This window comes from Mytilus trossulus, chromosome 5 (assembly GCF_036588685.1).
Source record: "Mytilus trossulus isolate FHL-02 chromosome 5, PNRI_Mtr1.1.1.hap1, whole genome shotgun sequence".
NCBI classification, from domain to species: Eukaryota; Metazoa; Mollusca; class Bivalvia; order Mytilida; family Mytilidae; genus Mytilus; species Mytilus trossulus.
The window spans coordinates 18,340,330-18,367,172 of record NC_086377.1 but is presented as its reverse complement, the minus strand read 5'-3'; the positions used below and the strand labels follow the sequence as shown (position 1 = coordinate 18,367,172).

At 32.5% G+C, this 26,843-nt stretch overlaps 2 protein-coding genes across 4 annotated transcripts in view; one reads left to right on the top strand and one right to left on the bottom strand.

Moving 5' to 3' along the window:
• Positions 1-4,334: 4,334 nt before the first annotated feature.
• LOC134718622 (F-box/LRR-repeat protein 17-like) lies at positions 4,335-22,746 on the bottom strand. The gene is made up of 8 exons (XM_063581265.1): positions 22,644-22,746; positions 18,520-19,678; positions 17,638-17,749; positions 16,331-16,462; positions 15,152-15,259; positions 8,341-8,554; positions 6,394-6,526; positions 4,335-6,004 (listed from the first exon to the last, which is right to left on the bottom strand). Exons 2-8 carry the CDS (start codon positions 19,674-19,676, stop codon positions 5,851-5,853), a joined length of 2,010 nt encoding a protein of 669 aa, XP_063437335.1. The 5' UTR covers positions 19,677-19,678; positions 22,644-22,746; the 3' UTR covers positions 4,335-5,850.
• The window catches only part of LOC134718621 (tyrosine-protein kinase Fer-like), a 42,230-nt gene continuing 38,104 nt past the window's right edge, over positions 22,718-26,843 (top strand). The window contains exon 1 of one of the 3 annotated variants that reach the window (XM_063581264.1): positions 22,718-22,838. Coding sequence is in view for 2 of the 3 variants with exons in the window: in XM_063581262.1 (XP_063437332.1) it covers positions 26,626-26,639 (14 nt within the window). In the remaining variant the exon portion in view is untranslated. Of the gene's footprint in view, positions 22,839-26,532; positions 26,640-26,843 lie in introns of those variants that run through there. The other 2 variants (XM_063581262.1, XM_063581263.1) reach the window with 2 other exon arrangements.

The following is a 26,843-nucleotide window of genomic DNA, read 5'->3' as shown; positions in this document are numbered from 1 at the left end:
TAGTCAGTAGGTTAGATAAAATAGATAAAAAAACCACCTATCATTTTTGTGACTGTGTGTGATAGGACCAATAAATAAACGAACCTGTTGCTATGAATATTTTTTATTCAATTTAGTTAAATTTAGTTTTTTGTTATAGATTCAAGTAACTTGCGTATCTCGAAATTGGTGTACTAATCAATTATAATTTTTATTCTGAATATTTGACTTAATAGTTGAAGACTTCTTCAAAATGATTTTTTGCCATAGTGACGAGAGTTGACATTACGGTGGACAACACAATATCATGAACAGAAACTACAAAAAGTGATTTAAATAATCTAATTCTGTTATCAACATGAAACACAAACAAGAGTTTTACATATACATAATTTAACAAGTCTCTTTGTACAACTCACTGTTTCCACCAAAATAATAATGTAATAGCTTCATAAAAAAAATATGGGTGATATTGAACTTTTGTTACATTAACATATATTGCTTAGAATACAAATAAAGTCTTAACTACTTTTCAGCAAGCAAACCTAAGCGCTAGTCATCATAGCATGCTTTTCATTTCAATGTCTGACACTGCATATGAAAAGCATGGACCAGCGAATCCAGCAATTTTTAAAAAGAGAGGTTACAACCATATGTCCCCATTTAAAATATTGTATATGCTTAAATATGCGAAAGGGATAAGACGCAGTTTGAACAAACTTATGAAGTCAATTCTTTCACTTGTATTCTCCGCAAAACTTATCTGCATGTGGATGTTTAATTAAGTGCAATTCTCAAACATTTGTCGACTACTCTTCATTTTTATATTTTAGTATGTCATCTTCTCTATTTGTAAAATTTGGGCGCCTCTTAATCCTCTATTGCTATCTATTATTTTTTGGTTCTTTTCCATTCTTAATAGGTCTTGAGGTGTAGTATAATTGTCAATGTGACAACTACCAACCGCAGTTCAAATGAAGTGGGTGTACGCATTTATATGCAACCATACGGCCTTCAACGACGAGAAAACCCATATCGTATAGTCGGCTATAAAAGGCCCAGACATAAAATAAATATTTTATTATCAAATTGGGAAACTAAATACAAATATATAACAAAACTATTCACAAAAACTGATATGACATACAATTCAAAGTTAAGGCGATTTGTTAATAGTTTCACTTCATAAAACAATATATATTACACTCAAAAAATTCATTTTTATAAAATAATAACCAATCTTACCAAAAATTCTTCAAAAATTTACATTTTTATTTATCATTATAAGATGTCTTTTAAAAATCCATAAAACTTATCTGTATTTATCTTCAAAATCTTCTATGTCTAAAAATGTACAGTAAATTTCTTATCATATTTAAAACACAGTTCTAAGTGGCTTTCTCAGCACGTTGGAAACAGAAATTTTCCTAATGAATATGTCACTCCAACTAAAATTATGAGATTAAACATTTAACATGTTTAACATATGGTTTGTCATAATCTAATTCAGGTTACAGGAGAAAATTATTTAAAACCACTCAATCAAAGTGTAATTAAACTTTATAAAAATATAATAAACCATTTCTGTATGTACACAGAACAACAACTCCATCGCATTATCAATACCACCTTTGAATATTACAAAGGGCGATAACTCAACAAGGAGAAATGCTAAAATCATGAAAATATTACTTGTAATTAGTGACAGGAAACAAAATACTTAAATTTGAAAAACGTTTCATGTTATTGAAAGGACATTATTTGGTCGCTGTCTCTACATTCTCAAATCAATAACAGATATTTCCTTCGAAAATCCGGTTCAAAATTGTGGCTTCTGAGCAATATTCAAGGTGTCCTATCGCCAGATGTTTGTGATTTACCATATGTGTGGATTGTGTGCTCAATCCGCAGATTTGGAAGAATTATCACAGAGATATATCTCGCTTTTTTGCAATTTCAATAATGCAAATGTTGAAATCAAAATAGCAACATTTTAACATGTAATTTAAGCAAATATTCAAAGTCAATGAACCGTGACTGAAGGTGCATGGCTATTAAAATACCATAGGAATGATATGTGCCAATGCTTATACAAATGCATACCATAGAACATTGACTTCTGATAAGTAGTTCCCTTTAAACAAACCTAAACACAAACTAATACATGTAAATTAAGCAAACTTTCAAAGACAATAAACTATAACTGAGGGGGCGGGTAAAAAAATCTCCATAGTAATGAGATATGCCAATGCTAATACAACTGCATACCAAATATTATTGACCTACCACTTGTGGTTCCCCATAACCCGACCAATTCACAAACTAATGCATGAAACTAAGCAATAGACCATGACTGAGCTTGTGTGTAAACATACAAAAAAAAAGAAATATATCTAGAATACCAAGATTTATAGAATAACTAATCGAAGAATTCAAATAGAGAAAATTATTCATCGGGTAACAGAACAACACAATAATTCACGAATCCGCGTTAACTTTTTACAGTTTGAACTTCTAGAGAACCACTGAATGGAATGAAACCAAACATGACATTAATGTTGCTTATGAGGTGCTGACAAAGTGTTGTTACTTTGTAGCCGATCCATCGTCTAAGATGGCCGCCAGCGGGGGACTTAGTTTAACATAGGACCCTACGGGAAATGCATACAAATGACTTCTTTTAGAGAACCACCAAATGGAATGAAACCAAACAAGGCATGCATGTTCCTTATGAGGTGCTGACCAAGTGTTGTTACTTTGCAGCCGATCTATCATCCAAGATGGCTGCCAGCAGGAGACTTAGTTTAACATAGGACCCTAGAGGTAAATTTAATGCATATACAATAGTCCTCTTCTAGAGAACCACTGAATTGAATGAAATCCAACATAGCATAAATTGTGCCTTTCATTATGAGGTGCTTGCCAAGTGATGTTAATTTGTAGCCAAATTTTATCTTTTTTATATGATTTCAAAATTCCAAGTAGAGTCAGGTGAGCGATACAGGCTCTTGCGAGCCTCTAGTTAGTCTAGTGATTGTGATTGGTTATCATTTTTCAGTTATTGAAGAAACCTTTGCTCATTTGTGAAGATCATAAAATGAACGTGCAGTTATTGACATCCTTGTCCTATTGTCTACGGTGGAAAGTTGTGGCATAGCGTCAAGTTTAATATGCCAAGATATGTTTGACGTCATCATACCTTCCAACTTTCACTATTTGCGGATGATTTTCGCGAGGCCCACGGAGGCTCGCAAATGGAAATTTTGAAAGAGTTATTTTGTCCACAATTTTAAACAAAACAATTTAAAAATTTTACAATGGCTATATAGACTGGTAAAAGTAAGAAGAAGCCACAAAAAAAACTCATCATTAAAATGAATTTGAAGCCCCCCTTGGAGGTTTTGTAGGACTATAAGATCCATCTTGCAACGTAAATTCCCAATAGGCATTTTGAACAGTTGGCAAGTATGCCTCATAGTTGCAAGACATCTTTCAAAATTCTAGTTACCCTTGTTTGCTGAGAAATGCAAGTAGTTCATCTACAGCGATGATTAGCCTGTCAATTCAAAAATAATGAATTTGAACTCCTCTCAAGTGGCAAGTGGGTTTCAACTTCATTCTGAATTGACTAGCATTGCGTGTTTTCATGCCTTTGGGTAGTAACTCCATATACCTTCTCTCCTGTGTCCTCCATCAAATAAAACTGACTGATACGATATAGACCATGGGTGGTGCTGAAAGTTGCCTTAAAACTGAATCAATAGGCTATTTCTTGAAACATTCCTTTCAACAAAAAGATCAATTGAGCAGGCCCTTCAATTGCAAGATTAAAGGATCGCCTGTCTTCCCACACCACAAAAGTCTGAAGCATTTTCAGGATCATCATTACTAGTTTTTGTGGTAGGCTAGAAATCATCTATGTTTCGTAAGTACATGATCTCAATTTGTGTAAAAGAGAGAGTGACCATTAAGAATATTGTGTGCAGTACAACATCAAGCATTTTCATTCATTCTCAAAACATGTATTGGAAGTGATGATGCCTACATATTTGTCACATGACAAATTACTAACTACTGTATATCAGAACTGGTGTACCAATCAATTAAATTTTTTATTCTGAATCTTTGACCTAATAGTTGAAAACTTCTTCAAAATTATTAATTTTTGCAACACTGAAGGGAAACGACAATAAGGTAGACAACACAATTTCGGAAGTTGGTCCTCAATGCTCTTTAACTTCGTACTTTATTTGGCCTTTTACACATTTTTTTATTTGCACGTCTGGCGTAAATATAAATTTTTAATCCTGGTATCTATGATGAGTTTATTTTCATGAACAGAAACCACTAACAAATTGATTTAAATAATTTAATTCTGTCATTAACATGAAACAGAAACAAGAGTTTTACATATACATAATTTAACAAGTCTTTTATTATACAATCACTGTTTCCATAAAAAAAATAATGTAATAGCTTCATAAAAATTGATGTGTAAAATTGAACTTTTGTTACATTAAGTTAACATGTTTTTTACATAAATAAGACCGTTAGCTTTCTCGTTTGAATTGTGTTACATTGTCTTATCGGGGCCTTTTATAGCTTACTTTATGCGGTATGGGCTTTGCCGTACGGTGACCTATAGTTGTTAATGTTTGTGTCATTTTGGGCTTTTGTGGATAGTTGTCTCATTGGCAATCATACCACATCTTCTTTTTTTATGTTTTGTTTGGAATACAAATAAAGTCTCATCTATTCTGGGTAAAGATATAAGCAAAAGCTTTAAAACAAACCTAAGCGCTAGTCATTATATCATGATTTTCATGATCAGTTCAATGTCTGACACTGCATATTATAAGCATGGACAGGGCCATTCCAGCCATGTTTTTAAAAATGTCCACATTCATAACCATTGATCATCAAATAAAAGGGGGGTCTAAGCACTGTATCCTCCCCTGGATTTATCACTGATGGATTAGGTTCACTGATGTCAATTTTTCCCCATTAAATAGTACACAAAGTTTCAAAATCTAGAACTCAACATGCTCAAGTAGCCTGAATCTTGAGATTTGTGCACAGTTTTTTTTCTGAATTTGAATGAAATGATGCCAAAATGGCTACAAAAAAAACACATATTCATCAATAAAATGCAGAATTAAAAAAACATTCCATACTTTTTTTAAGTAACCATTCAGAATATCATGATTGCATTTAGAAGCCACAAATCAAAATAATTGTCCATCCATAAAAAGTGACCTCTTCAGTTGTTTGTTAATCAAAATTATAAGAACTTGCAGTCTAATATCTGATACATATAACTGTATGCAGTTTTTCCTTAAATCACAATAATTATTCTCACTTTTTTGTCCCTTCATAAAAAAATGCAATATCAAATGCACAAAAAAATAAATATAAATATTCTATATATATGTCTTTGTCCATTAAGAAATTTTTGCATTGACGGTAAATCTTTATGATTTAATGCAATAAAAACTAGAGCTTGTCATGTTCTTTTTACATTTGAAGAGCTTATGTTGACCTCTACTTATTTATGTTGTTTCTTGGCTGTCTCATCAATATTTACAACAAAGATAGCTGACCAAAATAACATGATTTCAGGGCTTGATTCTTTTCAAAATAGGGTAATTCCCATAAGCTGGCATCTGTGAAAATTTAATGATTCAAGTACAGACACCTGTATAGCAAACTGTCTGCACATTTTTAAGAAATATTTATATAAAATAAATGTATCTTTTATGCTCCATCTCTGCATTAGTGCGTGAAAACTAGGGTTATATCCTGCAGTTTATTTTAATCAAGTACAAACATCTTTACAGCAAAGTTTCAGCACTTCACCAAGAAGTTTGTAAATTATTTATTCTGCTCTGTCTCCGCCATAAACTTAAAACCATTAGCGATAGCTTTCTGAATCAATTTTCTTGACTCCATAAAGAACGTTGAGAACTGGATGTGAGGGTATTTATCCACCATGGCCTCAACTCCTTTCTCTGATACTGAATCACATCTGAAAGGGGAAGATAATAATGGGTTATCTCCCTTTCACAGAAATTATATTAGGTTATCTCCAAGAATTGAAAGATTTATTTCTTCATTTCACTAAATTATTAACCAATAGAATTTGAAATTATTATTCATAATCATGTTAGTTGGTTAAAATACTGTGCAATGCTTTTTGGTTTATTTAAAATTTCCTCAGATATGAATTTGCAATGAAAATGATTGATCAACTAAAACAGATTTCATACTACCCTAACTATGCCTATTTTGCATTGTTTTAGTATCTACTGTGAAAAATAGAATCAAACATCACCAAAAAATGTAAGATGAATTAAAGTCAGATGTCCTATGGTAAGATTCAATCAATATCAGATCTGGCCACTGACCATAACTCACCTAATAAGTCCTAGATATTTTAGAGCAGGACAGTTTTCAGTGACCGCCCATATTCCACGGTCAGTAATATCTTTACACCAACCCAAGTCTAATTTTACTATATTCCTTCCATGTGATGCTATGCCCATTAAACCTGCAAATATAAATAAATTAATATTTTTTGTGTCATTCAAAGATTAAAAAAAATATTTGAAAATTCTGGACAGGCTGTTCAATTTTTATCAAAATAAATTTTATGACACTCAACTAGAAAATAAATTAAAATTATCTTTGATAATTATTAAGGTGAACACCTAAGGAAGTTAACTCTTAAAATTCAGCTGAATGTTTTAGCCACATTCTGTTAGTGATGAGAAATCAAGCTTTTCAACGATCAAAATTAGTATTTGTCAAACTGCTATGTATCCAACCAAAATATTTTGTAAATAGTGTGATTCAAATTTCTAGAAATTTTAATATCTTTGTCAACAGGTCAGAGTGAATATTTTGTCAAAACTTTATGAAAATTAAACGATCCAAATCTATTTAAGTCAAAGTGTTGGGTATCCCTTAAGAAAATTAATTATATCAAAACAGGAAAGATGAATTATTGATCTCCAGTGGCAAATATCACATGTATATTCAAGACAAGATATTTTTATTGCTATATTCACCTTACCTTTTACTACACCAACATGCTCATGTCATTTTGAAATGTCCTTTTAGAAGTTTTAACAAAAAAACATGTAACTGCATTTGAAACATCCTTTTGACTCCATTGCATAGCCTGAACCCTTATTGTACTACCCTATAATTGAAATCCCTTGTTTTTGTGAAGAGTTTTTTTTCCATTAGGTAATGAAATGAGAAGGAGGAATAAGGCCTATATATTTTTGAATTGATATAGGATCGCTAAGAACTATATGTTATTTATTTCAGTTGATCTATAAATGAATTATACCTGGTCTTTGCATGGATGACTCATAACTACCGTATACTACCTTAAAGATTGACTAGAAAAAGGTCACAAAGTCAAATGAGTTTTAAATATTTTACTCTAAAAAAATTCAAAAGTTAAAACTATCTGCAATAAAAAAAAAAAAATATGTCCATAGTACACAGATGCCCCACTCGCCATGCCCATACTATCGTTTTCTTTGTCCAGCGGACGTTAAAATTGGGGTCAAAAACAACCTTGACCAAAAACTTTAAAGTGTGACAGACAGACGAACAGAAACACAAACAAATTCACATACCAAAAAAAACTTAATGACCGCAGAAGTTGAACCCTAAACAGTTGGGACAAAACACTCAAGCTTCATACAGCTCTGACTTAGGATTGTAATCAAAATTTTGACATAATATGGGTTTGTGACACAAAACAAATGTCAAGGTCTTACAAATCTATTGCTTAATATTGTTCAATTAAAGATTTCTTCTTCAAACTTTTAAAAAATTTGGAAAAAAGATAAAATTAAAAACTTCTACAACCCCCATTTTTTTACAATTAGTCCAAAACCTGCCATTTCTTAATATATAATTTACAAGTAATTTACAAGTTGTGTAAGGGAGGTAAATCTGAACATACCGAACATTGTATGTTAAATGTTTTTGAATATTAAACCTCCATTTTCACTGCTTTTAAATTGTCTTAATTGTCCAATGATCAGGAAAAAAACCCATTTTTTCCCTTTTTTGGCCCCTTATTCCAAAACATTTTAAGCCACAACCCCCCAAAGTCAATACTAACCATCCCTTCATGGTATGGAAACTAAAGTTATTGTCCAGACACTAAATGCGTCTTCTGACGACGACAATGACCACAACCCAGACAACATGATAGCATTATATGACGCAAACTTTTCTTTTGGTCGTATAAAAAAAAAATACCCTGAAGTGGGGCATAAAACGCCACATGACATTTGATTTGAAGCTTAACATACATCCATATATTAACTATGATTTTACCTTCATCACTTAAACTACAGTTAACACAAAACAGTTTTGTTATCTTCTGCCCATATCTAACCACTTCCTGTATACATCTGTCATCTATAGTCAGGTTCAGTGAAAGGTTTAAACACTCCAGGTTATCACACTTCCTTGTAAGCTGTGAGACGATTGCTGCAGTAATACTACCACCAGGCAGATTGGATATATCTAGGTATTCCAATTTCTTCATCTGAAGATAAAGAATTTACAATATTTAGTGAATAAAATTGATCTTAAAAATGGTGAATGACCCAAAGAGAGAACAAGCTGATTCCGACCAAAGAGCAGAAAACAGATGAATGCCACAAATGGGTCTTCAATACAGCCAGAAAATCCTGCACCCAGAGTCAAGCATCAGCTGGTCTCTAAACAAAAATGTAAACTTGTTCAGACTTCTGAAACTTATACAAAATAAAAATAAATCTGATATTGCCATTTTCAAACCAACACAAGCCTTTTGAATGGATTTAAAGTTCAAATATTCAAAATGTTATATAAAATTCACCTTAAGAACGAAATGATCATAAAAATTAGTAAGAAACTTAAAATAAAACAATATTTGATTTTGATTTTATGTGTTTATTAATGCCACTTTTAAGCACTGCTTTCTGGCTATTTTGAGGAAACCAGTTTTTATTGATGAACGAAGCCAGAGTACCTGGCAAATACCACTGCAGAGCTCCAGATAAGCTGCGTATTTGCATGATCACGCAATGCAAATTATAAAAAACCCAATGCAATTGCCCATTGCAGGGTTCAATAACCCAATTAATTCAAAGGAAAACTCAATTATATGCAAAACCATGAGTTCTCAACCCTTTTATTGGCTATTGTTTGCGTTATTTACCCTTATCTGTTTACAGTCGTTGCGTAAACTATTTTTATGAATTATATTTATATTTGGAAATTTCCTTTCGTTCTAAAAATAGATCCCTGCATCAAGTAGCTGAAATGGGTCCCTGTTGGAGTTTTCCGTTGCTCAATAGGTACACATGTTTTTGAAAACATTTGGATCTTCTCACCGTTTATCCAATTAGCGTTTGTCATGTAGTCATATTTTTTCGCATTGCTCAGGATTTATCGTAACATACATTGAATTAAAACGAAAGTGAATGTCCAGTAAAAATATCGAATTGAAGCATGTGTTCTGCTTCTTTTGAAAAGCTGAGGGAAAGTAATGATGGTACCAAACTCAGCCAGTGTATTAAGAAAGCGTCCATCAAACGCATGGACGTGTGTGCAAACCTTAACGAGAACATTGCTAAAACACGGGGTTTCGTCAAAAAGGTTATCAGTTGGAAAAAGTGACAGGCCAAATCAATAATGATAAAGCATCAGAAACCAAAAGTTCTAATAAAAGACAACTCAACCCAGATTTATGTAATTGAATAAACAAAATCATTAAAGTTAAGTATAATTAGAGTTTATATCATACTATTTTTTTTCTTCATTTTACGGTTAATTAATGAATACACGCACAGGCACTGGTCTCAGAATTTATTATATAAAGGTATAAGACCTCGAGTATAAGACGAGTGCCTGTGAATACACATATCCGTTTTTGTGAGAAAATACAAAACTGACAGAAGGTTTGAAACGGGACACAAATAAAACCTACAATTGCTCCTCATAGCAAATAACTGTAACTCTAAACCAAATAAAACAGCTAAACAATCATGAAAAAGAAAGAAACATGTTTAAGATGGAAAAAAAACTGGGGTTGATATTGCCTAAATGTTCAATATTGTGTGAAAAAAACCAATACATTAAGGAGCTTGGTGGTGAAAAACCCAATTTGATTTTAACCTGAGGGGTGAATTGGAATTGATCATGCAATTAAAAACTTTATCACCCAATTATATAAGAAAATTGTGGGTAAAAACCCCAATTTGTGAATTCTTATCTGGAGCTCTGCCACTGACCTCGATAGGAAAACTGACAATAATATTCAATGAAGATAGAAAATGAAACTTATACAAAATACAAGAGTGCACACGCTGAAATTTCTCGCCTTCTTTACTAATCATTGAAATTATGTTGATAGTCCTAACTTAGTAAATATAAAGCTTTATTACAACTGTCACATAAACTTAACATTAACCAAAATAACTAAGAACTAACTAAACAAAGACCAATGAACCATGAAAATGAGGTCAAGGTCAGATAACCCATGCCAGGCAGACATGTACAGCTAACAATGCTTCCATACAACAAATAAAGTTGACCTATTACTTATAGTTTAAGAAAAATAGATAAAAAAACAAAAACTTAACACAGAGCAATGAACCGTGAAAATGTGGTCAAGGTCAAATAAAATCTGCACAACTGACATATAGATAATCAAAGAGCAGAATGCTCTGAGGGATACGATTGCCATAGTTTTCATTGACACATGTATAGCAGTTCTGCCAAATTTTCATTAAACAAATGCATGAGATTTGGCCAAAATTCAAAAGATCAAAGAGGAAAGAAATAGATCCAAGAATACTGATGCAAAAAAAGCATGAACATGCGCGAGTCTCAAGCATTTTTGGCCGGTAACCCTGGTACAGCTGGATAGTATTATTCTCTAAACTAATTCAACTGCACATGCAAAATGTAACAATCTGAATAGTCACTCAACTTAAAGCGGAATAGCCAATCCCCGTTACAAGTGTATGAGCCATGTACTTATTGTGTTTTATCGAATTATAGTTATCCTGTACCATTGTAAACTCGTACCATTAAAAAAAACCTTGTACCAATGCAAACTCGTACCATTGCTAACTCGTACCAACTTATTTAAATGCATTCAAATGGTGTTAAATGATGAATATACATGATATACGTTACTTTCACCCAATACCTCTTAAGTCTGTAAAATGTATATAATGTGAAAGTACAATGACCAATTTGTAGCTTATGTTCCTTGTATATTGGATAGAAAATACTGTGGCAGATGTAGATAATTAAGGTATATACAGTTTCACCCGAAGAAAATTTTTCATGAATAATTAAATCTTAGCAGTTAGTCAAAATGATTGCCAAAATTATTTTTACTGTCTATAAATAAATGTAACAATGAAATTTAACTGATTCCTGTTAAGGGGGTCCGCATTTTCCCCGCAAAAAAAGCACATGGCTTTCAACAATTGTAAACATAGCATTCAATTTGTGATCATGGATTACAGCTTTAATTAACTTAAATTGGATAAATACATATTCAACATGTTCAATTTTAATAAGGTACAGTTAAAGCAATGTTTTAACTTTCCTCTGGATTAAGTTCTACAGTGGCGGATCCAGAACTTTTCCTAAGGGGGAGCCCGCTAACTGACCTAAGAGGGGGCCCGCTCCAGTCATGCTTCAATGATTCCCTTTATTATCAACCAAATTTTTTCCACAAAAAGAGGGGGGGCTGGATCCGCCTATGTTCTAGTTTGAAAGATCAGTTAAAACATTAATGCTTTAAAACATTCTTTATTTTTGTCTAAGTTTTCATTTAACTCCTGTGTAAAATCAAGGATTTGTATAGTTAGATTATACAAATCCTTGGTAAAATTCAAGTAATTCAACTTTATTTCTATTAAGTTTACACAGAAACCCATAAAACATCATATTTTTTATATATTTTTTCTGAATGTTACGACTTCCCAGTAGTACAAGTTAACTTTTTTGGTTCCAATGCCGTGGTACCAGTTAACTTGCTTCCGTATCTTATCACCGTAATTCTAGGAGGAACCCTAAACTGGACCCCTATTGTGTTCACTTATCGCTACACCGACCTTCGGTGCGAAGCTATATATAGAACGGCGGACCAGTTTAGGAGGAACCCCATTTCTTACTCTTTAATTATTGAAGTTCCTTTGGGTCAGAGGGCATGACTCCTTTCCGTACACACACCCCTGTTTACATTGAGATCGTTCTTAATATATTACGACGTTTACCGGCATTAACGAGTTAATTCTTCTTGACGAATACTTCGAAAAGGGAGACAACTCGAAACGATAACATGGAAGATTCCATTTCTGCTGAAGGGGTGTTATAGGTAATGTTTACGATGAAACATTTATTTTCATTTAAATTATGCATGCGATTTAAAATTATGCAACAACAATAGCCCTCCATATGCAGACAGACATAGAAAGAATCCCATGAGTTTCAAATTAATCAATGAAGCGGGGAATCACTCAATCTGATACCCCTTGAAATCAGGAAAACTACACGCATGTGGGGTCTCACTAATTAGCGACAAAAAGCGTCAAGAAGCGACAAGAAGAAAAATAATAAGTGACAAAAAGCAACAAGAAGCTATTTAGCGACAAGAATACATTTTGTTATCACATACATTAAAATATTTTTTAGGATTATATTGAAAGATGAAGAAATAAAAAAAAATCGATGAAGAGATTGTGTACTTTTTATTATCATATTGATAGATGTAGAAATTAAATATGTGTAAGAGCAAAGGAAATGTAAACGCTATAAAATGAAAATAAAAACAAAGATTTGTCACCTTCCTTTTGAAGGATTTAATAAAACAAAAACATGAAATATTATTTCCTTCCTAACTGTACAATTAATTTTTCCTGATAGGACCAACATTAGCTGTGGCTTCACTCTAAGGTAATACACAATTAAGAGCAACAAATGAGATTAACTAGGTGTGTGTCCTTTGTTTTATTGCAACAATAACATCCATTAACACCTTCATCAATTACACGCACCAGAATATAAAATTATTGTACAGAATAGTGAACACCTGTTGAAAACTTAAGATTGTCATCAGTTTCCTTTAATCTTCAATCTATATGCATAAACATGATAAATATAGTTAAATGAGACAATACACTAAATAAAATGATGAAAAATATTCACATTTTAATTATGTTTTCCTCTTGTTTGATTTCAGTTCTTAAGTTTGTATTTCACAATTTGTGTATGTATTTTCTGGACAATTATGCACAAATAATGCATTTTGCAAGTTTATTATATATTGTACAAAAATGGTTTTAAAAACAAATAAAAAAAAGACAAAATATACTTCCTGTGATACCTTATAAAATATCATGTAAATAAATGTAGCAATTGAATTAGATTTACAAGTTTCATTTTTCCCCCTATCAAAATTAACTTTCCTGTCGTTGAAATTGTTTTCTTTTGCTTTTTTTTTTAATATTTATTTCGAATAAGTAATATAAATAAAAAAAATGTTTTCTTGTCGCTAAATAGTTTCTTGTTGTTAATATTATTCTTCTTGTCGCTTCTTGACGCTTTTTGTCTCTACAATTCTTTTTGTCTCTAATTAGTGAGACCACGCATGGACATTAATACATAAACAAACCGCGACTTGCGATTTGGAACAAGAACGTTTATTAAATGATATGATGAATGGTTCTCCATTTCTTTATGAGAGTACAGTATCAAATATCAGTTTCATAACGGTAAAATATAGAAATACTCCACTTCAGTTCTTGTGACAGAAATAGTCATCAATATTATGATGGAGTGCGGAAACTAAAAGAAGAAGAAGAAGAATTATCGATCGGCTTTCAGATAACTCTCGCAAGTTATCAAAATTTGGGAATTCCCTCTGACGTGTTTCTAAATTTATAAAAACACTAAATATAAATACTGTTTAATTCTGATTTTCCGTATTGTTAAAAACACGCATATAAGTCAAGGAAAATATCACACATGAAGATTATGAGTAAAACATTACAGGAAAGTTGTTTATGTTCAATTGTTTTGCTTGTTTTTACCTTTTAAAGCAAGACAATCATAAGAATCTGAGATGTTGCCGAATGTTTAGAATAAAACGAATGACGTGAGGGAGTGTGTCATAGGGTCAATGGTAAAAGTCTACAGATTGCTTGACAGCAATCGTATCCCAAAAAATGTTTCCATACACCAAATATAGTTGACTTATGGCATATAGTATTAGATAAAAAGACCAAAACTCAAAATCTTAACTTTGACCACTGAACCATGAAAATGAGGTCAAGGTCAGATGACACCTGCCAGTTGGACATGTTCACCTTACAGTCCTTTCATACACCAAATATCCTAGCCTATTGCTTATAGTATCTGAGATATGTACTTGACCACCAAAACTTAACCTTGTTCACTGATCCATAAAATGAGGCTGAGGTCATGTGAAAACTGTATGACAGGCATAAGGACCTTGCAAGGTACGCACATACCAAATATAGTTATCCTATTTCTTATAATAAGAGAGAATTCCACATTACAATAATCTGAACTTTTTTATCAAGTAGTCACTGAACAATGAAAATGAGGTCAAGGACATTGGACATGTAACTGACAGAAACATCGTAACATGAGGCATCTATATACAAAGTATGAAGCATCCAGGTCTTCCACCTTCTAAAATATAAAGCTTTTAAGAAGTAAGCTAATGCCGCCATAGCTGTAGCCGCCGCCTCCCCTGGATCACTATCCCTATGTCGAGCTTTCAGCAACAAAAGTTGCAGGCTCGACAAAAATTAAATCCAAAATTGCCATTTTCAAACAAACATCCGCCTAAGAAAAGGATTTCAAGTTCAAATTCCTCATCTGTCATATATAGAATACAACTTGGCAATGAATTGATCTTAGCAGCAAACTAAGATTTATACAATATTATATGAATCTAAAAATGTACATATTCTAAACCTTTATCAATCTGAGTGTTAATAATCGATCATTTCTATATAATCAGTTGCCATGATTTTGATTTACCAACAGACAGATATTACAGTATTGCACCACTCATGAGTCAGCATGCCCTAATTACTTGTATTCTTACCCTATATATAGAACATATTCCAGTGTCTGTGATGTTACAATTTGCCAATGACAATGTCTTGAGTTCGGGACAGTTTTCTGCCAACATTCTCACAGATTGATCTGTAACCTGGAAAAGAGATAAAAAAGACAATGATGAAATTTTCTTAAGTATGTTATTATGTCACATTAAGAGTCAATTGTGCAATGAATTCATTTACACCAATTGAACTCAGATCAATCTTAAATGTCATAAAAAAGAAGTTGAATTGGTCTATTGAATTGTTGTCTAATTGATTTATCCTAATTAAGGTCAGAGGTCAAGGTTGCTCATAACATATTAAAATGGTCCATCGTTAATAATGTTTTCTAAGTTATTAGTTTCTAGCTACAATGACCTCTGATATACCTTATTACAATGATCCAGTATAATATTTTCTAAGCTATGACAGATTTCAGCTACCTTGACCTCTGACATACCTTATTACAATGATCCATCAAAATATGTTCTATGTTCTGACAGTTATGAACTTAACCTTGACCTCTGAAATACAATCTTACCTTATTACAATGATCCAGTATAATGTTTTCTAAGTTATGACAGTTATGAACTTAACCTTGACCTCTGACATACAATCTTACCTTATTACAATGATCCAGTATAATGTTTTCTAAGTTATGACAGTTATGAACTTAACCTTGACCTCTGACATACAATCTTACCTTATTACAATGATCCAGTATAATATTTTCTAAGTTATGAGAGTGTGAACTTAACCTTTACCTCTGACATACAATCTTACCTTATTACAATGATCCAGTATAATATTTTCTAAGTTATGACAGTTATGAACTTAACCTTGACCTCTAGTATACTTTTACCTTATTACAATGATCCAGTATAATATTTTCTAAGTAATGACAGTAATGAACTTAACCTTGACCTCTGACATACTCTTACCTTATTACAATGATCCAGTATAATATTTTCTAAGTTATGACAGTATGAACTTAACCTTGACCTCTGACATACTCTTACCTTATTACAATGATCCAGTATAATATTTTCCAAGTTCTGACAGTTATGAACTTAACCTTGACCTCTGACATACAATCTCACCTTATTACAATGATCCAGTGTAATATTTTCTAAGTTATGACAGGTGTGAACTTAACCTTGACCTCTGACATACAATCTTACCTTATTACAATGATCCAGTATAATATTTTCTAAGTTATGACAGTTTTCAGCAATCCTACTAATTCCGACATCAGTCATCTGACTACAGCGACTCAGGACTAACTCCTTTAACTGTTGACAACCTTCTCCAACCTACAAAAAATAATCAAAATAAAGTGCCATGCAAACATGAAAGGTTTTTAAATGATATTTGGTGATGTTGAGGTGCTGTCTTCTAAACCTCTAACTAACTTTTCCTTTAAAAATGTTCATGTTATTGTTTATATCATAACATACGTGATCTGATGATCAACCAAATGACAAACTAACTGTTACATCATTTTCATGATGCAAAGAAATTTGTGGCTGTTTACTGAACTAACAAACAGATTATCAAAATTTCTGAATTTAAAATTTAAGGTATTTACCATGTGATTCAGGCTTAAAGCTATATCAGGGTTTCCGCTGGCGGTCACCATTTTCGCAATTTGCGAAAAAATAATAATTGTGGCGATAAAAATTCGACATTTGCGAAAGAATTTGGCGAAAGAAATAAATACAACGATTTATTTTTCTCCATCTTGTTTATTTACTCTTGCTCGAGTTTCTCGGACTTTACCCGATCAGACAATACTCGGAATTCACCATGACCTCATTAAGATTTGGACAGAAAATCAATAATCAGCTGATTGCATTTTATAGCTATCGACAACAAAGGACTAATTAATAAAGGTGTTGATAGAAATGTTTGACAAAATGATATGGTTAAATGGCTTCCGTTAACTGTCACATACAGAATTTAATTACAGCTTAAAAGAAACTTGTCCTACGAACTATACTGGTATTATAAGATAAAACATGTCCATTAATTTGTTATATTCCAGGACTTATATCTTCTTTATTAATAAAAGAATATTGGACCTTTTTGAGTTTGAGAGAATAATCATAGACACAATGTGAAAAAAAAGCCATCTTGTTTTTTTGGAGGGGGTAGAAAAAAAAGGTAAATTTAAAACGAAAAATATATTTATGTTACTTGGCGAAAAAAATAATAAAGTGGCGAAAAATATACTGTTTTGGCGAAAGAGGTGGCGAAAAAAATAATTGACCCAGGGGAAACCCTGGCTATATGTATAGATATTCATACAATTAAGAAGTACTTTATGTTCATTACAAAATAAACAAGTACGTTACATTCTGCTCTTTGGACAGGTTATATAATTATTGTCTCTTTGACCCATCCCCATTTCCATTCTCAATTTCATATATATATCAAAATACCCCCCTTTTTTTAAAACCACCTTCGACTAGAATGTGTAGTCACTTACACTACAGGTCCACTGATCACTGATTCTATAACAACCATCTAGATATAAACACTGTAGATTCTTACATGACGTCCCTACCATCATAAGTACATCATTCTCTACTGAAAAACATCTGAGGAAAAACAATTACAAAGTATTTGAAATGTTAAATTATAAGATCATAGAAATTATGAATATCAAGTACATTTGTATATCGACATATAACATGTATAACAACAAAATGGTAATCGCTTTATCACACTTCACCATTCATTTCTATTGGTTAAAGATGGGTTTAATTGATTGATTGTGTTATTTTAACACCACTTTTAAGCATCATATTTGGGCTATTTCATGCATGGCAGTCAGTTTTTATATACAGAGGATGAAACCACCGACCTCCAATAGGAAAACTGACAATCCTAGTCAATTAAGATTGGAGTTCAAACTCTCAACCTCAGTGTTGACTGGTAAGTGATTACAGTAGTAGATTTACTAAAGACCACTTGGCCTCCGATGGTCCCTTAGTTCAAGATGGGAGATACTGATGCACAGAATTGACAAAACTCTTAAACAGTCTCTTCAGCTTGTACTAATGGAATAAACATACATTTATATTTGTTCCTACTAAAGAATTCTTTAATTCCTAAGAAACTGCTCATTCAACACAAAGTACTTGATATCCCCCCCCCCCACTTTTACATACAGAAATTACAATGTCAGACTTTGTGATTTCTGTACCAGTTGTAAGAATGGAAGTATGGTAGAGTTCTGTGAACGCATCAAAATGGTACAAAAGGATGAACAGCCAAACATGCAAAGGAAAGTCTTTCCTACCACATGTACCACTATAAACAGCTAGCTAATAAACTTGATGTATACATGTAATTAGAATGTGCTTACCTGGTTAACTTCAGTTTTTGCAGATGTTTACACTTGACACAAACCAGGCTGATTCCATGACTGGTAAGTATCTTAGTGTCTTCCAGATTTATATTGGTCACTCTATCACTGTATGAAGTCAAGCGTGACAACACATTATCGTCTGCTCTGTGCTGATGACTTAGATCAATTGATCTCCAGAGGTCAGGGTCATGACACAGGTTATACCATGTTTTACACACCAAGCTTGCCTGACATAATAGTTCACACATTGTTAAAGATTTAAATATCTGCAGTAAAATATTCATCGGCAGTCTGTTTATACTTGACTGAAACTGTGTATCAGCATTGTTTGAGGAGTCGTCTCCCTTGAGTAGAAAATAAGGTGAACCATTTTGATCTTCAGCCGTATTAATCATGTTAATTGTTGTTTCTCGATTCAATGAATCAGTCTGTGTAGCTGAATCAGACATGCTTCTAAAGTTAAATACATATTTAACAGATTGACGACTATTATAACCATCTCCTAGTAACACTGTATGAGTCATGTTTGACCTTGACCCAGTACCACCAAATGTCAAGGTCATTTCAGTATGACGACTTGGCTGAATTTTGAATGTTGATTCCGACCTATCTGATCTACATGTAGCTGAGTCTATTTGATTATCTGAACTATCACTGTCTGATGAGGAGGAATTCAAGTTCTCAACAGGGATTATCTCCCCTGTATCATCAACAACAATGTTAGCAGGACTTCTATTCCGACTAAATCTAGTGTCATGAGAACAACTTGGCATACTTTCCACATCTCGACAAGGTTGACTGGGTTTTGTAAAAGATGATATATTTTGTGATGTTACCCAGTCAACAAGTATATCAGATGGCATTGGTGCCTCTTCACTACCTGACCTTGAACTTGACCTTGAATCTTCATCAACTTCCTGTAAGTTGTTATGGCAACCCTGCATATTATCATCTTCATCTGGACTCTGTGACCTTGAACCTCTGTCTGTATTTTCTGTACATGTATTACTGTTTGCATTACTGTCAGTTCCCATAGTGCAGGTTGCAGCATCAGTAGCTTTTACTTGAACTTTGCCCTCATCTGCACTTTCACTCTGAACTTTATCCCTTTCTGTGCATCTTTTCTTACAAGGTTGGTCAGAGTCTGAATCCATTTCTAAAATGTATTGTAAACTTGATCAAGAACATCAACATCTATATCAGTATATTTCATGTATTTAAAACCCCAATAATTTTAGACTATATCGGCATGTATCTCAATATTTAAATTTAGTTCACAAACTGCAGATCCAGAAGGTCATATTAACCCTTACAATCGAAAAATACATGTTAACTATGAAAATCTTTTTTTTGGTCTATATTGAAACCAATAAGAAGCGTATGAAAAGTAAAATATGTTAAGTATTCATGTTTGAAAAAAATATATGACATCACATTGTCATGATTGTTAAGTTGCTAAAGACAAGGCAACAGTTTCACTGACTTTTTCATTTATGGCATTTTAAAGCCAAAATATTTATTTTAAAAATGAAATTTATTTTAATATGTGGCATTAGAATGGAGATAACTGTATTGTATTTTAAGCAGCTTGGCCTTCGTAAATATTTTGACTATTTTATTTATTATGTCTGTTTAGTTCACGCATAATTGCCAATATAACGGAATTTGATGAGACTGTCATCAAAGTGAGAGGGTTTAATCAACCATTTTCTACATTTTGGATGCGGGAAGCAGGAATATAAAAAAAAAAATCGGTTTTGAAAAAATTAGGTGCGGGCGGGTCAGTGGAACAACAAATGAACAAGCTAAGGTATTAAATTGGTGTGGCCTTACAGACTGGTAGAACAAGGAATCTTACCCCTCAAAATATTTGTCAACGTCCAATGAAAATTATTGTTACAAACTAATTGCATTAGAATAGATTTTATCATGTAAAATAACCAAAATAAGTGATTTATTTGAACTTGCAAAGTGTTTTATAATGGTAAGTGAATTTTGGAATGCAATCGCCCCATGATCTTTTTATTACCTTGTTTGCATTCTGTACCCTTCTGTGATGGTGATGAAATGAATGTGATTATAACAAATCTGAAGTTGAAGATTAAATCTTCCATCCACTGGCATTACTTTAAAATTTAGTTTGAATACATTTTATTGATAATAGTATACATGAGGGTGGTAATGCAGTGGCGGATCCAGAGGGGGGGTTCCGGGGGTTCGCACCCCCCTTTTATTTTGGTCGATCAATGCATTTGTATCGGGACATATGTTTTGCACCCCCCCTTTGCCCTGGGATAGCACCCCCCCTTTGGAAAATTCCTGCATCCGCCCCTGTAATGGGGATCTTTTAATGACGAATAATGTCAAAATTTCTTGCTAATTGACATAACAGTAATTTTTAGTGCATGATAATAAAATGTACTCTTTCTTTTAGCAATGTTTAGGCCAAAAAAAAAATCAGATGTTTTTGATGAATCAAGTTACTTCTTTTCCAAAAAATAACGGTAATATTTATTTGGGACCCTTGATGAATCAGGATGAGGATATTTTGATGAATCACAATAAAATTTTCAACAATTTGACACAAACAGTTGCCGAAAATGACTGTTTGCTGCCTGACAGTAAAGGGCATTCATACCCTCATACATCAGTAAGGGGTACTACTTGTACAAGTTATTTTCAAGTAAATTACTTGAAGAAGTAAAAATAAATATACACATACATGTATAAGTAAATAAATAATGTTTGAATAATCTCCCCTTAATTTTCTCAAATATTTACTAGTATATTTTTCTTACAATCCCACAAAGTTCTCAAGATTTGAGATGTATATTCATGCCTTTAATGATTTCCCCAGGTTTGCTCAATCTTTTTTTTATTAGAGTTCAATGTTTCATCTCATTTATCATAAGAATTCAATAAAACAAGATAGGATGATTATTTTACTTATACAAGTAAAAAAATCTGAATGTCTAAGGGACATAACTCAGCCATTTTTTTTAACGTAATAAATATGAGATATACAAGTAAATAAAATTCACATGTATAAGTATCCTACAAATTTACTTATATAATATAAAAATGAAGATGTGGTATGATTGCCAATGAGACAACTGTCCACAAGAGACCAAAATGACACAAAAAAATAACTTGTACAAGTAGGACACCTGACTGTACATTTGTGTAATCCAGGAGAATAGAAATCATTTGGGTATGTACAAAATGTAAAAGTGAGTAGGGTTTGAACAAGTTTATTTCTGTATCATATCTTTATTGACTATGAATTCCAAGTTCCAACTACATGTCCCCATTCAAATGCATTAATCGTCCAAAAGAAAGAGGGTGTTGCAACCCCCTCCCCTGGATCTGCGCCTGCAACAATAAAATCTGCTACAATTAGCATGATTAGGTAGTGTCAAGTCGGTCAATATATATGATCCTTTTTTAACCAATATTTTATCATGAGTAACCTATAGACGTATTTATACACTTGTATTCAAATTTGTCCGTCATTATGTAGGATCACAGGTAATCATACACATACATTTGTAAACTTAAAGTCAAACTTTGACATTGCAATTCAAAACATTTGACGTCACAATTAAAAAGTCATGTTGGCATGCAATTGATGCCAGAAGGTTATTCGGAGCAGATAGAAGGTTACTTGGAGCTATCAAATACAAAGAGTCAAGTGTATAATTTATAAGTAATTATACACCTTAGCACTTTTTATCCGCCATTACTGGACATCACACCTGGGGCCTACCTAGTCATTTGGCCCAGGGCCTACCCTATATTCATAGGCACAAGTTTGTGTCTATCTATGGGAAGGTATGTAGACTATCAAAGGGAAAGTAGATTTTCACAGGGATAGATACAAGTGTCTGTGCCTAATTTATAAACCCTGGTAGGGTTGCCAATGGTACATGTACTTGTCAGTGACACACTGACACTGACAGTGACAAGTAAATTGGTATTTGTAGTCTGCAGATTGATACTGTCAGTGTCATGATGAGGCAGTATTACTGTAAATTATATTAAGCTCTTATAACATCCCAAAACACATTTGATTTATGTTTATAATTGTAGATGTAGACTGTAGTTTACCAATGTTGTGTTACCAGCTAAAATTTCACTGCCAAATGTGTTGTGGAAGAAGACTCCAAAAACATCCGAATGTTGAAAAAGTTCCGAACTGACCAACACTTTTGATGACGAAGTACACCTTCACCTTAAAGCGGAAGTAAAGATTGACAGCTTCGTCCAAATCTAATGTAAAAGCAAATCTTTCGAATGAAGGATAGTGTTAAATTATGGTAAACTGATAACCCTGTGTAGCATTTAAAAAAGATTGCTATCGCGTTATCGAACCTTATCGTAGAGACTTTGAGTAAACTATTTCAAGTGCAATTTGCACATTTGCATGGCTCTGAGCCTGAGGGTGCAGGGGGTGGAAAATGTTGGATTAATTTATATTGGACTGAGACAGAGAGATAGATCAATAATTATATTTCACATAATTATATAGAATTTGCTATTTTTTTTTAGATCATTGAAGTTGTTGGTCGACTCTTCACAGGTTGATTTGCATGTTTTCTATCAAGTCTGTGTAGTTGCATAGTTGTTTCATTGACAATCACTCCACATTTCGCTGTTTTTTTTTCAATAATCTAATATGAGGCAGGCATAACCTGTGAATGGGGACAAAGTATGTATTATTTTTTTTAATTCAATCATGTTGCAGGGATGATTCCACTATATAGTTTAGGGCCGCTTAGCGGCCCTCAATTCCTCCAGCGGCCCCAAAAATTGTGTTAAAATAAATCCCCAATTCAGAAAAAAAATATTTTAAAATTGATTTTCCGGAAATGTTTCCTGCACTGATTAAGGCAATTACAATTTTCCCCATCTGTCTTCAAAGTGTTTTAAGATTCGAATAAGAATGATGTAAACGGAAGATTGTTAAGATAAGATATGTTATCATATTGTTATGTGTTTTTCTGCGACGTTTCTCAATATCTTAGTCCTCGTTAAAGCAGACCTTTAAATGAAATATGCTTTTACTAGATCAAATACTCCCATAAATTAAATTGAAGAAAATGCTATGGGAGTATTTGATTTCGTAAAAGCATATAGATAATAGATGCTTTTTGTCAAAATGGGCCACACATTAAAAACAGACCTCGACAGGGAGAAAAACTTATAAATTATCAAAATTTAATGGGTGCCGATTGCGTAAAAGCAGATCACCCAACTGAACCGGTTCTATAATATGTTATAAAAAATATAAAGGTTCTGCCTGGCTCTCAAATCAAAAATCCGACTGTCTGCGCATTTTTGAAAATACATGACAGATCATTTATGATGAAAAAGGATATCCACAACTATGGAACAGATGAAGCTTGATACAATTTCATCATAGATTTTATGCAGAAAAAAATTCCCAATTTGATGAAAATTCGCAATTTTGATGGTCAAGGGACCCATTTGAAAACAACTGGAATCATCCCTGATGTTGATACCGTACGTAACGTTCCCGATTTCGGTTCTGTTGTTAGGGAATTAGCTGTGACGTTCTTTAAGTTATGACGTCATATTCGATGTAAACAAAAGAAACGCTTTCATCAGGTAATGTTTTTTTTCATATCAAACAATTATTAAAATTGAATTTGTATTGAGATCCAATCTTAAATTTTACTAGACTGGTAAATATAATTGTTTTTCAAAGTCTCATGCAAACAAGACAGATATCAGTGCAAATGCAAGGAAAACTGGAACAGGAAGTAGATCTGAAAAAAAAGTTAACGATTTTGAGTTCATTAGTAGAATTAAAAATTCGGGAAATTTTCCTGATTTTTTTTTTTTTATTTTTTTTATTGATTTTTCTATCGTAATTGGGGACTTCGTCCCCATATTAAATTACTTAAATTACTTAAAAGTTGATATACCAACCTGTTAACATCATTATAAAATTATTTTTACATACATTTTTTGTATATTTTATTGTCACACATATTATGTATGTTTTGGTTGTAAAAATATTGACCTAGAACTGTCTTGTATCTTTTATGGAACAAATATTCTGTTCTAACCTTTTCGGTTCTCATTTGCGGTTTTATTCATTTGTTTTGAATATTTCATATAATACGGCATGTCGGCCCAAATATATCGGTGCTTGGATCTTTCCATATGTCCATAAAGCGGACGTCAATTTCGAGAAGCTAAAATTTGAACGTCGATTAGAGAGGCCAAAAATTAGACGTCAGTTAGAGGCACACAACATTGGCCGTCGATTTGGAATGTTATTTTATTGTGACATCAGATTTGGACGTCCATTTGAGGAACGGACGTCGATTAGAGACCGGACTTCGATCTGAGTCTTACATATATATATATCCAATGGCAATGAAATTTTTCTGATAAAATATGTGGGGTAATTTTTTTCGAAATGTTCATAATTTGTCAAATGGTCAACACGCATGACAGGTCAAAAGTAAATATTTTGTTAAAATTTTATGAAAATTGAACGAGCCAAATTAATTTTAGTAAAGGCAGGGAACAGTATATTTAATGGGAAATGAATCTATTCAGTACAAAATTAATAAAATCTTGGACTTTATGAGACGTCTCAAGATTTTTGGGTATTTAGTACATGTAGCTTCTGACAGAAAAGCTTAATAAACATGATAAATAAACCACATAATTCTAATTGTCAATTTTTATCATAAAGTACATAGAGTTTGTCATATGAAATGACCAAAATAAGTGTGTCCTGTGCAGATGTCTCTACTTATCATTTAAGTGTATAATTTCATGGACAATGAAAATTTCATTTGTCTCAGTCTGCACCATTAGCCACTATAATATAGTCCGATGCCCCAGACTAGTAAAATTTCGTTCGAAATAGTAAGTTTTTGCAAAACTTTGTTTGGACCAACAAGAAAAATGTCAGAATATTGGTCTTCGGACTAGAAGTTGAAAAAGTTTTTGGTGCAGACTGTTGTCTGTTATCTTCAGAACACTGGCCAATTGCACATGCTACCCCAAGGGTCAATTTTTGAAGGCCTCCTCAAATATGTTTTGCAATTAGTTTCTTTGTTGAATTAAGCATTAAACTCGATCTATGAGATAATTTGAGAAAAATTGTTAAAGGCATGTTAATGACATAGATCATAACTTCAGAATTTTTGATGGGTAGCAACAACAAAAATTATAGAAAATTAAGGGGTGATTATTTAAACATTATATAGGCCTATTTTATTTATAAGATAATGTAAATAAAAGATTACTTGTACAAGTAGTACCCCTGACTGACATATGGTTACAGTAATTTCCCATGAATGAATGAATCTTTATGTTTATGGAGCAAATGTTATGACTTTTTGATAACAAAAATTATTTATTGATAGCGTTACAAAAAATGTTTGGGATTTGCACCAAAAAAAAGACATTCTGACTTAAAAAACATGACCCTTCCTTGAAGTAATTTTATATGCAGAATTTTTTGTCATATATATATATATATAATATAAAAAAGAAAATGTGGTATAATTACCAATGAGACAACTATACACAAAAGACCAAAATGACACAAACATTAACAACTATAGGTCACTGTACGGCCTTCAACAATGAGCAAAGCCCATACCGCCTAGTCAGCTATAAAAGGACCCTTAGGAATAAGTCTTTTTTATAGTCTGTCAAAGATAAATATTATAAATTAAATCATTTGACAGGCTGAGGCCTGCATGCCAAATTTATCTACCAGGACTGACATGACTGAGGAGACAGGAAACAAGTATAAATTTGTTTGGCCTTAGCTTCTTCAGTTGAGAAGGATGGGAATAAAGTAATGATGGTGAATTCAAAACCAAGTGTAATTTATTAAACTGAAGTTATAATGATTTATTAATAGAACTATATAAAAAAAAAGATATGTAAGTTACGCCCACGTTATATCTTTATACATGATATAGCTTTATCATCTCTATGATCTTTGATATGAAACCAGGAAGTTAGTTTATTTGTTTGTTCAGTGCTATAAATAGTTTAATAGTTATTTTACCTTTTGTGGTGATAACACTGGGATGGCTGTTTGATTACATGCTAAACAGAAAGTAAGAATACAAATATTTTTTTATTTGTTTGCATCTAACAAGGAAGTGACTTTGTTTTGATTTATTCTTTTGATAAGTTTGTAAAGATTGCATAATAAGTACATTACAATTATTATGAAAATGAGGCTTAATTCGTTATGTCCGTTTTGATTTTAGGTAGGAAATCATTTTCTATTCTGCAATTTTATCAGATTTTATGATGTT

What these genes read in the sequence shown, in the direction of transcription:
- LOC134718622 (XM_063581265.1), bottom strand. Translation starts at nt 19,676, where the DNA reads ATGGATTCAGACTCTGACCAACCTTGTAAGAAAAGATGCACAGAAAGG. An exon ending in CAAAAACTGAAGTTAACCAG is followed by an intron (nt 17,750 to 18,519) that starts GTAAGCACATTC and finishes GTTTTTCCTCAG; the next exon opens with ATGTTTTTCAGTAGAGAATG. An exon ending in GAATATGTTCTATATATAGG is followed by an intron (nt 8,555 to 15,151) that starts GTAAGAATACAA and finishes CTTTATCTTCAG; the next exon opens with ATGAAGAAATTGGAATACCT.